The following is a 16179-nucleotide window of genomic DNA, read 5'->3' on the forward strand; positions in this document are numbered from 1 at the left end:
CTGTCCTCCATATGGCGCATATGCAAGTGTGATAACGCAATTTGCACTGGCCACAGAAATAAACCTCATGGAAAAGCCACTGACTAAAAATGACTGAAAAACCCCCTTTTTCCCTTTTTTCAGTCTAATCGTTTGGCATCTCTGAATGTGGTACAGATTTAGTCTTGAACCACCCAAGAACATCACGCTGTCTTCTGTCAAGTGCTCAACAGTACCTCTCAGGAGGGCGTTGTTGCTAGCTAATTTTAAATCTGGTATGAGTAATACAGTCAGACCTAGTTAGTATTCGAGAAAGTTGTAGCGAACGCAGAGTGAGAGGATGTGATGTCACAGCAGGAGCAGTCCCTGGTTGTCCCGTTGTCGGATGAACGTAGTGCATAGATCCAAGTTTCTACTCCAGGTCTCTGAAGCCCAGAGCCAGGCCTTTCACTTCCGCTGGGTGGCCTGGAAGGCCTTCAGCTCCACCTGGTACCACTCGGGGGCTTCAGGCCCACTCTTCCCCGGGGGGCTGTGGTCGTAGCCATAGGCAACAGTGAGTTCCTCGTCGGCCTCCACGGCTCGGAGCGTGCGAATGCATTTGATGGGTCCAAAACGGGGGTGGACAAACCTAGACATCAAGATGCACATGGTCATTCCCGGGCCGGACCGGGAGGTCAGATGCAAAGGCTAGAAGGGCTGAGGCAGGAATCACCCGTGTGCTTGCTGCGCCCTGGACGCCACCGGCAGGTCCTCAGTGTGTGGGCCACAGAGGAGCCGGCGTCAGCTTCCCCTGGGAGCCTGGTGCTCACAGGGATACTCCCGGGCTTCCCCACCCAGACCTGGTAGTGGAATCTGCATTCTAACACCCCGCCCCCTCCCCTCCCCTCCCCCTCCCCTCCCCTCCCCTCCCCCTCCCCTCCCCTCCCCCGTGATTCCTATGTACATTAAGGTTTAAAAAGCACGGCCCTATCTTCCTTTCTGAACCTATTTGCCACTCTGTATTTGTAAATCAACAATCAGGATCTTCAACAAAAACCTGTCTTTAATGAGAAATCAGATCCAGTGTGGCCTGTCAGCATTTCAGATGTACCTCGGGGAAAGGCTTTGCCAGGGCACTTCTGGAGTTGTAAGAAAGGGCCCTGTGGATTTTCAAAAGCAAAACCCTCTGTTTTCCATCCTGTACCTACAGAGGAAGAGTTATTTTCTAGCATAAAAGTAAATGAAGGGCTTCCCTGGTGGCGCAGTGGTTGAGAGTCTGCCTGCCGATGCAGGGGACACGGGTTCGTGCCCCGGTCCGGGAAGATCCCACATGCCACGGAGCAGCTGGGCCCGTGAGCCATGGCCGCTGAGCCTGCGCGTCCGGAGCCTGTGCTCCGCAATGGGAGAGGCCACAACAGTGAGAGGCCCGCGTACCGCAAAAAAAAAAAAAAAAAAAAAAAAAAGTAAATGAAGATTTTTTTTTTTCCCAAGAGGGAAGCCCAGACCGCTCTGCCATCCTGCTTCTTTCAGATTTCCCTCCGATGCACCCTGTGATGGGAGAGGCCGGGCTAAAGCTAGGATTATGCTCCTCTGCCAGAGGCTCCCAGCCTGGCTCACCTGCACAGCTCCCTGCAGGGAAACGGGAGCTAAATAAGTATTAAGAGACTCATCTCCTCTAACAGCTGCTGAAACCCAACACGGATACCTGGAAGGCAGGCCAGAAAGAAATTAACTCTGTTCTCCTATGCATCTGGTCAAATCCATTCATTTATAGTTACATTTTGAACAAAGGGCATTGAAACACCAGAGGAGGAGGTTCCAGGCCCGGAAGTCAGAGGTACATGGGGCTTGATGGCAAGCGCTTGGTGGGAGAGGAGTGTGTCTGCAGTGTATGGACATATTTTGTGGGGAGTAAAAAGGAACAAGCACACCTTCACTCCAAGGGGGCCTCTATGTCCACCCCCTTTGGCTGTCCTGTTTCTTGGAAAGCACACTTGATTTGGGCCCGAAGACTTCGGTGTGAGTCCTGGTGCCACACATTATTACTGCCTCCTTCTGGAAAGCTCACCTCTGTGTCTCTGAATCTCACTTTCCTCACCTGCCAAATCATGATAACACCAGTAATCCTTATCCTCCAAGAGTCATTGTGGTGACAAGATAGGGTCACATAAATAAAGCACCACACGCAGTGCCTGGCACAACTGAAGACTCGTATCAGTTGTGACATGTGTAAGCAAGCACGTGGGCATATGAGAGCACACACGTGCACAGAAATCTCAGACTGTGCTCCAGCACATAGGACATCCCTGGATCAGGGATTTGGGAATTCCTTATTAAAATCACAACTCTTTGCCTCTAAATTAAAATATTTCATTAAAAAATAATACTCCTTACAATGGAATATTACTCGGCCATAAAAAAGAATGAAAGAATGCCATTTGCAGCAACATGGATGGACCTAGGGATGATCATACTAAGTGAAGTAAGTCAGACAGAAGACAAATATTTTATGATATCACTTATATGTGGAATCTTAAAAAAAATGATACAAATGAATTTATTTACAAAACAGAAACAGACTCGCAGACATAGAAAACAAACCTATGGTTACCAAAGGGGAGAGGCGGGGAGAGGGGGAGGGATAAAGTAGGAGTATGGGATTAACAGATACACACTACTATATATAAAATAGATAAACAACAAGGACCTACTGTATAGCACAGGGAACTATATTCAATATCTTGTAATAACCTATAATGGGAAAGCATCTGAAAATGAATATATGTATATCCAAATCACTTTGCTGTACACCTGAAACTAACACAGTATTGTAAATCAGTGATACTTCAGTAAAAAAAATACTCCTGAAATGGAGCTCTAGGTAACCTTCTGGTTCACTGGAAAAAATCACACAAGAAGCCTAAGATTTCTCTTAGCGTCCTCTTGTACTTTAATTTTCTTGCTCATTATCGTTATCCTCAGGGAGTAGAAAATGGACAGACTGAAAAGACAGAACTCAATCTCAGGCGCTGATTCTTCAAAGCAGCCCTAAGGCACAATGGTTAAGAGCACTTCTCCACTTTGACAAGAGCCCTGTGCTCCTTTTCTTTTTTTTTTTTTTTGCGGTACGCGGGCCTCTCACTGTTGTGGTCTCTCCCGCTGCAGAGCACAGGCTCCGGACGCGCAGGCTCAGCGGCCATGGCTCACGGGCCCAGCCGCTCCGCGGCATGTGGGATCTTCCCGGACCGGGGCAGGAACCCGTGTCCCCTGCATCGGCAGGCGGACTCTCAACCACTGCGCCACCAGGGAAGCCCGAGCTCTGCGTTTCTTGTCGCTGATCTGGGACCAGCGGTAATACCAGAAGCCCCATGAAGTTACTGGGAGGATTGAATGACAATGTGCACAGAAGGCTTTAGCACAGCACCGACCTACAGGAAGTGCTCAGGAAACACTGGCTGCACGATTAGCACTCAGACCAAACCTCTGGGCCACACTCTTCGGTCCCTTGTCAACAAGTAACCTATATTTACAGCGAGAAAAGTAGTTCCTGCCTATCTGTCCATTTGGCACGCTGTACCAGACTACAGTTAAAACAGCTTATAGAAGTGCTGTTCTGTTTAAGTTACAGTGTGCATAACAGTACCAGTGATTTTAGAAACAAATGAATGCCATGGATTGGTATCTGAATGTTATATTTGATTATTATTCAGCTAGTCTCCCCATGACCCCAAATAACTAATCGTTCACATTGGGCTTAGAAAAAAAAAAAACTCTGAGGAGGGAGTTGATTTTGCACAAATGGTTCCTTCTCTTGTCTCCTGTGCTCTCTTCTTTTTGATGAGAAAAATCATGTTCTTGCCATGAAATCACAGGACTCATTTGCTTTAAGGGGCAGCCTAAGTAGCATTTGTTATCCTTAGTTACCACTGCTTTAAAGGGTTGTTGTTCAGCTGTGTGCAGCCTGCAACGATGCTTTGGCCTAATTCACACTGGCCGTGAAAGCCTTGGAGTTAATAACAGTGTCAGTTTCATTCCACATGACACATGTCCTTTGCCGTTTCTACCCGCCCTTTAAACAGAAGTTGTAGCTTCAGTACTTGGTACTGGCTGCCAAGGAGAGCAAGTCAGTGCCAGAACAATTTTAAAGCCATCTCAGGGATGCAAGAAGGGACACTCAAATCCTGGCAATTTTCCTACAGATTAAATGCACATGATCAGATCCTGCTTATGTTAACAAGCTAGAGGACTAAGTGACAGCAAACTACAGCTGAGCAGAAAAGGTTGCACACAGCTGCGTAATTCCTAGACTCCTAGCCTGTCCTCAGGCTGAGTTAAGGACAGCAACAACATGGAATCTCAGCTGTATCCTTTAAGGCATAGTCGGAGATGCTTGCCTTTTGGAAGAGAGGGTTCAGGGGGCACATGAAAACTACTAAGATATTTGTAGGACTACTGTGTGGAAGAGAGACTGACACTGTACACAAGAAAAAAAGGCAGGTAATTAGGGCCAAGGGCTGGATATTACAGGGAAACCCGTAAGGGCTCAACAGAAGGAACTTTCTAATCATCAGAGCCCAACAGCTAATTCCATGATATGTATTTGTTTGTCCAGACAGCCGCCTTTGTGGATAATGGTAAGGTTCTCATCAATGGAGGTTTCCAAGAGGTTCAATGCACCATTGGAAGGGGAAGTAGGACTATTTGATTTTTTAAAATAATGATTTTGTTGAGATGTAATTCATGTCTTATAAAATTCATCCATTTAAAGTGTACAATTCAGTGGTTTTCAGTTGTGCAACCATCGCCACTAATTTTGGAAGCTTTCATCAGCCTCAAAAGGAACCTCCACGCTCATTAGCCATCAACTTCTACTCCGCCCACCCCCGCCCCCAGCTCTAGGCAACCACTGATCGCATTCTGTCTCTGCGGCTATAGTGGACTGTTCATATACATGGAAATCATACACTACATGCTCTTGTGACTGGCTCCTTTTTAAATATTTATTTATTTATTCTGGCTACACTGGGTCTTCATTGCAAGCATGCGGGATCTTCGTGGTGGCATGTGGGATCTTCGTGGCAGCATGTGGGATCTTTAGTTGCGGCACGTGGGATCTTTAGTTGTGGCATGCGGGATCTTCAGTTGTGGCATGCAGGCTCTTAGTTGCGGCATGCATGCGGGATCCAGTTCCCCCACCAGGGATCGAACCCAGGCCCCCTGCATTGGGAGCGTGGAGTCTTAACCACTGGACCACCAGGGAAGTCCCCATGACTGGCTTCTTGCACTTAGCATGTCTTCAAGGCTCATCCATGTTGTAGCATGTGTTCAGTATTTCATTCCTCTTGATTGTTAAATGATAGGGACTCTGATTTTACACGGTTTTTTCCAATACTGAGAGCTCACGCCCTAGGCTTAGGATCTTTTGGTTCTTCCTCGCACATAATAAAAGGATTCCCTAATCTCCACTGTGCAGTCATTTCAATTTGTACTATTACTTCAAAGGACACTACCCTTAATTTTCCAGAATGAGACAACTAAAGGACAAAAAAGCCACAATAAAACAGCAACCACTAAGTACAGCATTTCCACAGCATTTCTACTCTTTGAAGCACTTTTCCATTTCTGAGTTTCAAGTTATAACCATGAGGCCCCTGGCCAGAGGACCCTCGAATAGTCTGAGGAAGTCACCTTCCTCGAGGCAGGATGACACCTTTGAGGTGCCCTCCTCATTCTCGGGGCCCCAGCCACTGGCCGCTTGGTATCCTACTCACATGTCATAGATGCAGTTCGGAGTGAAGGAGTGATTTGCCTTGTGTCCTAAGGAGGCACAGTACTTGGATACACGGTTGTAGGGCTCAGGCACATCAATGACCGTTTCTTCATCGAGGGAGAGGGTGTTCCCATTAAGAGTCCAGTCCCTGCTATCAACCTGCAGAAAACAAGAAAGCGAACATTAGAAAGGCCCTTCCTCCCAGGAGCTCAAAGGACACCGGAGATATTAACTCATTTATCCTTAAACTTCACAGTTTGAGTGCCATATACATGGAAAGAGCCTAAGGCATCCCTTGCACCTCGATGGTGCAAACCCTGCACACTGATGGTGCACAAGGCGTATGTGGGCAGCGCCGGGCAGCTCAACTTAGCATTTATTGATTTTCCCTTATCTTATATGAAAAAAAGGATTTAAAGTCCCTTTACAAAGACACAAAAAAATAACCAGATGTCTTTTTTTTTAACATCTTTATTGGAGTATAATTGCTTTACAATGGTGTAAAGTTGGTATAAAGTTTCTGCTTTATAACAAAGTGAATCAGCTATACATATGCATATATCCCCATATCTCCTCCCTCTTGCATCTCCCTCCCACCCTCCCTATCCCACCGCTCTAGGTGGTCACAAAGCACCGAGCTGATCTCCCTGTGCTATGAGGCTGCTTCCACAAGCTATCTTTTTTACATTTGGTAGTGTATATATGTCCATGCCACTGTCTCACTTCGTCCCAGCTTACCCTTCCCCCTCCCCGTGTCCTCAAGTCCATTCTCTACGTCTGCATCTTTACTCCTGTCCTGCCCCTAGGTTGTTCAGAACTTTTTTTTTTTTTGGATTCTATATATATGTTAGCATATGGTATTTGTTTTTCTCTTTCTGACTTACTTCACTCTGTATGACAGACTCTAGGTCCATCCACCTTACTACAAATAACTCAATTTCGTTTCTTTTTATGGCTGAGTAATATCCCATTGTATATATGTGCCACATCTTCTTTATCCATTCATCTGTCGATGGACACTTAGGCTGCCTCCATGTCCTGGCTATTGTAAATAGAGCTGCAATGAATGTTGTGGTACATAACTCTTTTTGAATTATGGTTTTCTCAGGGTATACAGTGGTATATAGTGGCCCAGTAGTGGGATTGCTGGGTCATATGGTAGTTCTATTTTTAGTTTTTTAAGGAACCTCCATACTGTTCTCCATAGTGGCTGTATCAATTTACATTCGCACCAAGAGTACAAGAGGGTTCCCTTTTCTCCACACCCTCTCCAGCATTTACTGTTTGTAGATTTTTTGATGATGGCCATTCTGACCAGTGTGAAGTGATACCTCATTGTACTTTTGATCTGCATTTCTCTAATGATTAGTGATGTTGCATCCTTTCATATGTTTGTTGGTGATCTGTATATCTTCTTTGGAGAAATGTCTATTTAGGTCTTCTGCCCATTTTTGGATTGGGTTGTTTGTTTTGTTTTCAATAAATTTATTTATTTATTTATTTTTGGCTGTGTTGGGTCTTCGTTGCTGCGCACGGGCTTTCTCTAGTTGCGGCGTGAGTGGGGGCTACTCCTCATTACAATGGGCGGGCTTTTCATTGCAGTGGCTTCTCTTGTTGCAGAGCACGGGCTCTAAGCCCGGAGGCTTCAGTAGCTGTGGCACATGGGCTTAGTTGCTCTGCGGCATGTGGGACCCTCCCGGACCAGGACTCAAATCCATGTCCCCTGCATTGGCAGGTAGATTCTTAACCACTTTGCCACCAGGTAAGTCCCAGGTTGTTTGTTTTTTTTTGATATTGAGTTGCATGAGCTGCTTGTAAACTTTGGAGATTAATCCTTTGTCAGTTGCTTCATTTGCAAATATTTTCTCCTATTCTGAGGGTTGTCTTTTCATCTTGTTTATGGTTTCCTTTGCTGTGCAAAAGCTTTTAAGTTTCATTAGGTCCCATTTGTTTATTTTTGTTTTTATTTCCATTTCTCTAGGAGGTGGGTCAAAAAGGATCTTGCTGTGATTGATGTCATAAGGTGTTCTGCCTATGTTTTCCTCTAAGAGTTTCACAGTGTCGGGCCTTACATTTATAACCAGATGTCTTGAATTAAAAGCAGGTGAGTGTTATGTCAACGAGTCAAAGATGGCGTCTGTGTATGGGCCCCTAGGTTGTTTATTTCTTCACTGCTGGCTGAGATCTGTTACCTTAAAAGCCCATCACCACCAACCTTAAATTTTTACATACCCCACTGTTATTTTAAATAGCCCAAACAGAGCAGAGTTTTAGCCATTCAGAGTTTGCTTCATCCACAAAACCTCACCCCACATCTGCTAGGAGCAGGTAGGTAAACCCAGGACCATAAAGACGCCAGACTGTAGCTGTCCTTTGGAGTTCTTTGGCGCAGAGATCCCTCCCAGGCTACACATCACCTGGACATGTCAACCCCCTCTCTTTCCCAGGAGTTCCCTTGCCCTGCTCCCCTCTGGACCTTGGCCCCTGTGCCATAAGCCTCTGAATGGCCTCATGCTGGGAGGACACCCCCTCTCATGCAGCCCCGCCCAATCACCACCCAATATCTATAAAGCTTGTTGTGTGCTGCTGCCTCTTGTGGTCTTTTTCTTTAATCAGCCCTCAAATCTCTTGAACCTCTACAGAGAGAAGGATGAAGCCAAAGAAAAATGAAAGTAAGAACATCAAACAGAACCAGAAACCTAAGGAATGCAAAACTGAGCGCCAGAAAAGTCCTACACCTTTGCTGCAGGTGGGCAATCGGTGTGACCAGCAGAGTCACGGACAACCAGTGTGCTTTCTCACCCACAGCAGGACTCACTATCCGCTGTGCAAGCAGCAGGCATCCCTTCTCCCAACCAGTCCTGACCAACAGGCCCCAGCATCTGTGCATGCCAGCAAGGACAGCGTTTTGGAACCAACAGGATCACACTTTCATTCAAAAACTGTTGACACTCAGAGGTATACCACCTCTCCTGTCTGTAAGCTACAATTACGCTTTTATTTGTATCTGATATTCAATCAACAGATACTGACTGAGCACCTACCATATGCTAGGCACTGTTCTAGGTGCAGGGGATACAGCAGTGATGAAAGTGAAAAAATCTTCATGGATCTTAATATTCCAGACCTGTTATGTGATTTGATATATGATACTCAGTACCATCTTCCTTATGTTGCCACTAGTTGTGTATTTTTCTCATCTAAACTTCATGAAGGCAAGGAGGCACCCTCATTCATTTATATAGTGAGTTTCAGCACAGAGCCAGATTCTGCCGTTAGAAACCTTGCTTGAATTCTGCCAGTTACTATATTTGTGGCCTTAGGCAAACCGCTTAACCTCTCTTGGCTTCAGTTTCCTTAGATGTAAAACGTTTGAATAAATTATGTATCAGTATCCCAAGCCACCGTCCACAGGCTGAATTTCTTGGACTTTCTGGATTGACCATCACAAGGGGACACAGCGAGGCAGATCACAGCTCGGTTTCTGCACTGACACCTTTGCCTGGGCGGCTGCTTTGAATGTACAGTGACTTGATTATTTCTCGGCCTTTTGCTTTTTATCATTCCATAGGAACAAACGAAAAATGAAGACGTGAAGGTGGGATGTGAGTGATCGGCTTAAGTCCCACCCAACTTCACACAAGTGAGACCAGGATGGACAGAGCCCTAGCTGTGTTCAAAGCATCAAGCTTTCACCCTTAAGCAGACACTTAAGGAAGCTAGTTGTGAAGTAAAGAAACAAAAACAAAAAAACATATATGAAATCTGAGAAGTGTATCAAAGATTGTGTCTTAAAGGCAAGAGGTGATTCAACTCTTCAACTTTTAATTTTAATTTTTTTTGGAAATAGAACCCTTCCAGGTAAGATGGAGGCTATTGTATGGCTTTTGCACAGACAGAAGTAGGGGCCCTTCCTGTAAAGCACCCCACCCAAGGTCATAAATTAATTATTGACAGAGTCCAGTTGGATCTCAATTTTTCAGATACTGGGTGTAGTCCAATACAAAGCAATTACTGTCTCCCTGATGGCACCAGCCCACTCTCTATAAAATAGCTGTGGAATGTAAAAAAAAAAAAAAAAAAAAAAAAATCATACTAAAGCTCAAAATAAAGAGGAAAATTGGGACATCCCTGGCGGTCCAGTGGTTAAGATTCTGCATTTTCACTGCAGGGGGTGCGGATTCAATCCCTGGTCGGGGAACTAAGATCCCACATGCCGTGCAGTGTGGCCAAATAAATAAAAAAAAAAAAAAAAAAAAAAAAAGATGAATAGACTTGATTTCACAACAATTAAAAAAAATAAGAGGAAAATATCTGCTATAGACTGAATGTTGATGTCCCCCCTCCAAACATATGTTGAAATCTCATCTCCAATGTCAGGGTATCCGGAGGTGGGGTCTTTGGGAGGTGTTTAGGTCATGCCAGCAGGCAGAGCGCTCATGAATGGGATTAGTGTCTTATAAAAGAGGCCCCAGAGAGCTCCCTCATCCCTCCTGCCATATGAAGTTACAGCAAAAAGAGGGACATCTATGAACCAGGAAGCAGGCTCTCACCAGACACTGAATCTGTTGGCACCTTGATCTTGGACTTCCCAGCCTCCAGAACTGTGAGGAATCAATTTCTGTTGTTCATAAGCTACATAATCTATGGTGTCTTTGCTAAAGCAGTCTGAGGCTGGCTGTAAGACAATATCCAAGCATTTTACAAAAAACCCTAGCTTTTTGCTCCTTTATATTCCTAGTGAATATTAAAGTAAAAGGACTAATGAGATAATTAATAAGGGTGCTTGAAACAAAACCCTTTAACCAATCACGCTGATTTTCCACTTCTACCCCGCTCACCTCTTGGTGTGTAATTCGGACTCCATTATAAAAAGACATAACAGTATTGGGTCCCACTGCTACCTTTGAAAACAGTCCTTCTCCAGCACTGGAAATGAGAGATTCCGCAACATAAACCCTAAACAGAAAAAAGGGGCAAATAATGATTTTTTTTTAGTTTGATATGTCATCCCTTACATCAACCACCAAAATATTCTTATAGCTACGGAATACAAAATGTCAGTTCATAATAATCCAATGAGGAAGTAAGAAACAGAGAAACCACATACTTTGGCATTAGAAACTGGAGAACTGTTACTTATTTCTCTCACTGCTCTCTAATAAAGGGATTATTAGTATATATTCACAAGGTAACTCAGTGCTTGATAGAAGGTTTTTAAAAATTTGTCTGTTTTAATTAATGACAATTTCCACTGTCTTCCTAGACAAGGCAAACATTTCCCAAAGCTAATTAAAGCTATACCTAAGTTTCTTAGTGCCAAATAGGAGGGAAAGACTGTTTTAATGGAGCCCCAAGATGAATCTTTTACATAATAAAATATATCCAATAAGCACTTCCCAATAAAGGAGTTTATAGCAGATCAGCTCAAGGACCAAATCTGGCTGTGTCCATTTTTGTAAATAAAGTTTTATTGGGACACGGCCACACCTATCTGTTCAATATTATCTATGACTGCTTTAGCATTACAAAGGTAGACTTAAGTAGTTGCAGTAGAGACCCACAAAGCCTAAAATACTGACCACGTGGCCCTTTATAGGACAAGTTTGCCAACCACTGGTTTATAAGAAAACAGCACCCATGATTACGGAACTGGATTTAGTAAGTAAGTGCATGCCCCATCCACAGGATTTCAGTTCTTCTGGCCCCTGTGATGTAATGACTCTGGTGGAACTGGTCATCTGGGATTTTTGTTATGTAGATCTTCTGCTTATTTGATGGGCTGGAAGGCTGAATTATTGCTTTTACCTCTTGACTCTCTCCCAGGGACAGAATTATACGTCCTGCTGCTTGGCCGCACGACTGCCCTTCAGCTTGGGCTGAGGATACATCCCTGCCTGACTGACTTTGGTCTTGGCCATGTGATCCGCTTTGCAACTAGGCAGAAGTGACTGCAAAGCTAGGTCTTGGATATTAAGAAGCATGGCAAGTTTCTGCCAGCTTCCTTGAGTTTCCATTCATCTCCACAAGAAGAAGATGCTCTGGGGGGCTGTTGCTCCCTTAGCCTGAGTCTTGGAATGAAGGCATGTGAGACAGACTGGAACCCAACTTGAAACCTGGAGTGTAGCCTAGTCCAGCTGAGCTGAGTTGAGCCCAGTCAAAAGTGGCTGAACGTCAGCCAATCTGCAGAAGCACGAGTGTAAAAGAAAATGTTTGCCTTCATAAATCACTGATAGTCTGAGGGTATTGTTATGTGGCATCATCACAATGACAGTAACAAAAAATGACTGATGCATACAGTTATGGTACTGTTGTGTTTTGGGGGCTAACAAGAGACCAAACCTTTCTCCCTGCAAACAGGCCAGAGCCTCGTGTCAAGAAAGAGGCCATTCATCCATTGTGACATTGTGGTGTCAGTCCTGTCAGTTAAACCAGGGAAGAGGCCTTTTCTCCGATGGGGACGGGACAGAAACTGAATAGAAGCCACGCTTACAGAGTGAGGCCAAGAGAAAGCCAACTGCAGGTGGCACTCTTACCCACAAACAGGCCAGTCGCTGGGGAATAAGAACCCCAGGCAGGAGACCAGAGAAAACCATATCAGGAGCTTAGAGTTTAGCTAGGGTATGAAATGGAACAGGGCTTGACACTCTGGGAGGGATCTTATAGAATCAGAAAGTTGTAATTTATAAGCTGGAATTTTTTATGCTTCTTGTATTTTCTTTGTTTCACTCCTGTCTTCCCTTAGTGAATAAAGAAATTATCTCACATTCCAGACCCCCTCGCTGGGCTAAGTAGAAAAGGAGGCATTTGGTCCCTGCCTCGGCTAGAGCTTTCAAGAGTGTGTAATGCTCCCTAGGGGCCAGCAGGGGCTAAGGCACAAACTGTGGCACCAGAGCCCCAAGAAAGGGGACACTTGAGCAGGGCATAGCTGGCTGCCTGGCCCAACTGCTGTCTTTGTAGAAGCTTCATTCTGGGACTGACACATAAGCTGTTCTGTGCTTTATGGGTGGAAAAACTTCCTTACAGGGACAGATTCTATATGACAATAAAAACACTCTTCCTCGGAATATATGAATTTTTTTTCTGCTCAAGAACTCGGCCTTAGCAGAGGGCCAATAATTCCTACCACAAGGGTTATTTAATCTCACATAAATGGTGCTGTTTAAACCACATGGAAAAAATTACCTCTCTGATTCATATGGATCTGGAAGAAGGGCATTGGTAGAAATGCAAGATGAAGTTGACTTATCAAAGTGGTACACCGAACCTAAAAAGCAAACAAAAATCTCAGTACAAGGCCCAGAGTTAGGGAAGAGCGTTCTCTCTATCCACAGGACCAGAGTTAAATAATGAAAAGTGTTATTCAAGTTAGGCCAACTAGAATGAAATTCTTCAATATAAATGGTTAGTTTTTAAAAATGATAATAGGTTTTTATGATAAGGAAGTTTACTGGAGCAGGTTAGGGGGAAAAAACGTTTACTTAATACTGAGTGTGCAAACACCATAAATGTCTTAGCTTCATTCTCCATCATATTCACATGAATCTCTTGGTGATTAAAATAACATCCATTATATTTAAGAGAATTTACGATTGTGAATAGATAAACCCCAACTCCTCGTTTTGTTACGTAGTAAAAGACACACATACGGGTTTGATTTCTTTTCCTGAATATCTAAGTGGAAAAAATACATACAGATAATCAGGAAAAAGTTAATCTAAAGAAATACTTTTTTTATATTACTCCTGAAATGCTTTCACTTTATTCAAGAATATAATAATGATGGATACCATGTTATACAGCATAATGTACTTTCTCTCTTTCATTCTACAAATATCTGGAATTACCTGGGTGCTCTACATCTAAGCATCATCCACACCATTTGGTACAACTGATGTTATACCTCTAAGATCATTTACGATTGGAGAATCATAAATATAACAAATATTGCCATAACATCAAATATTCTTATACGAGGGGATTAAAATCTGCTGTCTTGCTTGTTGAACTTTGTGATGTCGAATTGAGTTGCTAAAAGATATTTTTAGGTTATTACTGAATACAGCAATTGGATGCTTAGTAGATGGGAACGGTAACATGTGGTAATATTAGTTCTAATTAAAATATGTGATAGAGGGACTTCCTTGGTGGCACAGTGGTTAAGAACCTGCCTGCCAATGCAGGGGACATGGGTTCGATCCCTGGTCCGGGAAGATCCCACATGATGTGGAGCAACGAAGCCCATGCACCACAACTGCTGAGACTGCGTGCTGCAACTAGTGAAGCCTGAGCACTGCAACGAAGAGTAGCCCCCGCTCGCTGCAACTAGAGAAAGCTCACGTACAGCAACAAAGACCCAAACCAGACAAAAATTTAAAAATAAAATAAAATAAAATTTAAAAAATTCAATGCCAAGGGAATACTGTGTAAAAAAAAAAAAATGTGATAGAATGAAATAGTAGCTGACTGGCTAGATAACATGCTTCCTATAGGCAGGTTTACACCAGTCATTACAAATTGCTGTGCAAGATATAAATGGATAGTTTTTAGGTTTGTTCTGGAGTTTTGTTCTCAGGTCTTAATAAACAGCCATCAGAAGTATCTTTTAAAATCCCATTTTTGCTTTTGAATTTTCTTTATTCATATGGTTTAAAAGCTGCTTGTGTAATTACAATTTTTAATCAAGAAAAAGCTTTGTCATGAAAATTTGAGATCTCTCTGGTCAGATCAGATTGGATAATAGTTTTAAATTTTTCTTGTGGTTTTCTTCATACTAGACACAGTCTATAGAATCCAACCACCCACCCCTGGCAATTGTCTCCTTCACTAAAAATAAATTCAGCCTCAGCAGAATTAAGGAGAACAGACTGCTTTTGAGAAAGCATTAACAAAGTCATCTTATTTCTATTAAAGTGGTTCAGAAGCCAATTAGTAATTTATTCCAGAAACGAAGGTACACAACCGTCCTAGAATTAATGTTCGTTCTCTGCAAAGAATTAGCTTCAGAGCATCCTCCCAGAGCACAAGGAAGACATACGGTGTTCCAAAGGCTAATAAGTAAAGAAACAAGTTTTGGAACTGGAGGGCTTACTCCAGCAAAGTCAATTACTTTAGGTACTAAGGCATCACAAATTATTCCATTAAGCAATTCCTAAGTGGTTACCAATGGCTACCAGGTCCTCTTTCTGTTTCCTTTTTTTATACAATCAAAACCCAAATTAATGGGCTTCCCTGGTGGCACAGTGGTTAAGAATCCGCCTGCCAATGCAGGGGACACGGGTTCAAGCCCTGGTCCGGGAAGATACCACATGCCGCGGAGCAACTAAGCCCGTGTGCCCCAACTACTGAGCCTGCGCTCTAGGGCCCACGAGCCACAACTACTGAGCCTGCATGCCACAACTACTGAAGCCCACGCTCCTGGAGCCTGTTCTCCGCAACAGAGAAGCCACCGCAATGAGAAGCCCGCGCACCGCAACAAAGAGTGGACCCCGCTCACTGCAACTAGAGAAAGCCCATGCACAGCAACGAAGACCCAACACAGCCAAAAATAAAATAAATAAATAAAATAAAACCCAAATTAATGTCTCAAAGTAAAAGTCAGAAAACAATCCAGATCAGTCGGTGTCTAACCAGGAAACAGACCATTTGAGTATTTCAGAGAGAGAGAATTTAATACAGGGAATTGGTTACACAGAGGCTGGAAGAGCTGGGAAGCCAAACAGGGCAGTGAAGAGCCCAGAAACTGGCAAGAGCAGGAGGCCAAAACCCTGAGCCACAGGGACAGAGGCAGAGGCATTCCTGGAGCTCTAGAGCTGGGGGAGTCCAGGGAAGCTGGACCCGTGGGGGACCGTCCTGCTGGGAGATGGAATCAGGAGACAGGCCACTGCTGGGGACTCTGCTGGACACAGAGAGGGCTTCTCCCTGCTCCTGTCCCTCTCCGTGTCCCCAGCCTGTGGCCAAAACCAGACAGAAGCCCCAGGCACAAGAGCCTGGGGAATGCAGCCTGCAAGGGGCAGAAGCCCCATGCAGTAAAGCAGGGCAGGGAAAGGCTGAGGAATGCATCCGGACCAGCACACAGCCCATTAAAGGACGTTAGTTCAAAAAAGAAGAAAAAACCACTTTCAAACCAAACATTTCTGTGGAATACACATTCTATTGTGCAGAAATTCTCCTGTGAATTCCCATCTCCCTTCCTTAGACTAATACTTTCCTCATGAATGTACTAAGTGCCAACCACACGTAAAGCACTGTGTTAGGGGCTATGCAGATACCAGTGGGAGTCACATCTCTTCCTGCCCTCAAGGAGCTGATGCACCTTCTTCAGTGCATACCATCCCTCCCTCTACTCCCTTAGACAGGCCTGTGCTCCAGGCAAACGAAAGGAACCCTTTCCTTTTCCTCCTTTCCCCTATCGTTGGTACTATGACCTGTGACTAGAATTCATCCATTCA

General features: G+C 44.1%; 1 protein-coding gene across 1 annotated transcript in view; it reads right to left on the minus strand.

Moving 5' to 3' along the window:
• Positions 1 to 426: 426 nt before the first annotated feature.
• Positions 427 to 16179, minus strand: part of SETD7 (SET domain containing 7, histone lysine methyltransferase) — a 43024-nt gene continuing 27271 nt past the window's right edge. Inside the window, exons 5-8 of the mRNA XM_065878073.1 lie at positions 12914 to 12995; positions 10570 to 10687; positions 5730 to 5887; positions 427 to 607 (exon numbers count right to left, since the gene is read on the minus strand). Of these exons, the coding sequence (XP_065734145.1) occupies positions 427 to 607; positions 5730 to 5887; positions 10570 to 10687; positions 12914 to 12995 (539 nt within the window). The remainder of the gene's footprint in view (positions 608 to 5729; positions 5888 to 10569; positions 10688 to 12913; positions 12996 to 16179) is intronic.

The sequence above is a fragment of the Phocoena phocoena genome, chromosome 5, assembly GCF_963924675.1.
Source record: "Phocoena phocoena chromosome 5, mPhoPho1.1, whole genome shotgun sequence".
Classification (NCBI taxonomy): Eukaryota; Metazoa; Chordata; class Mammalia; order Artiodactyla; family Phocoenidae; genus Phocoena; species Phocoena phocoena.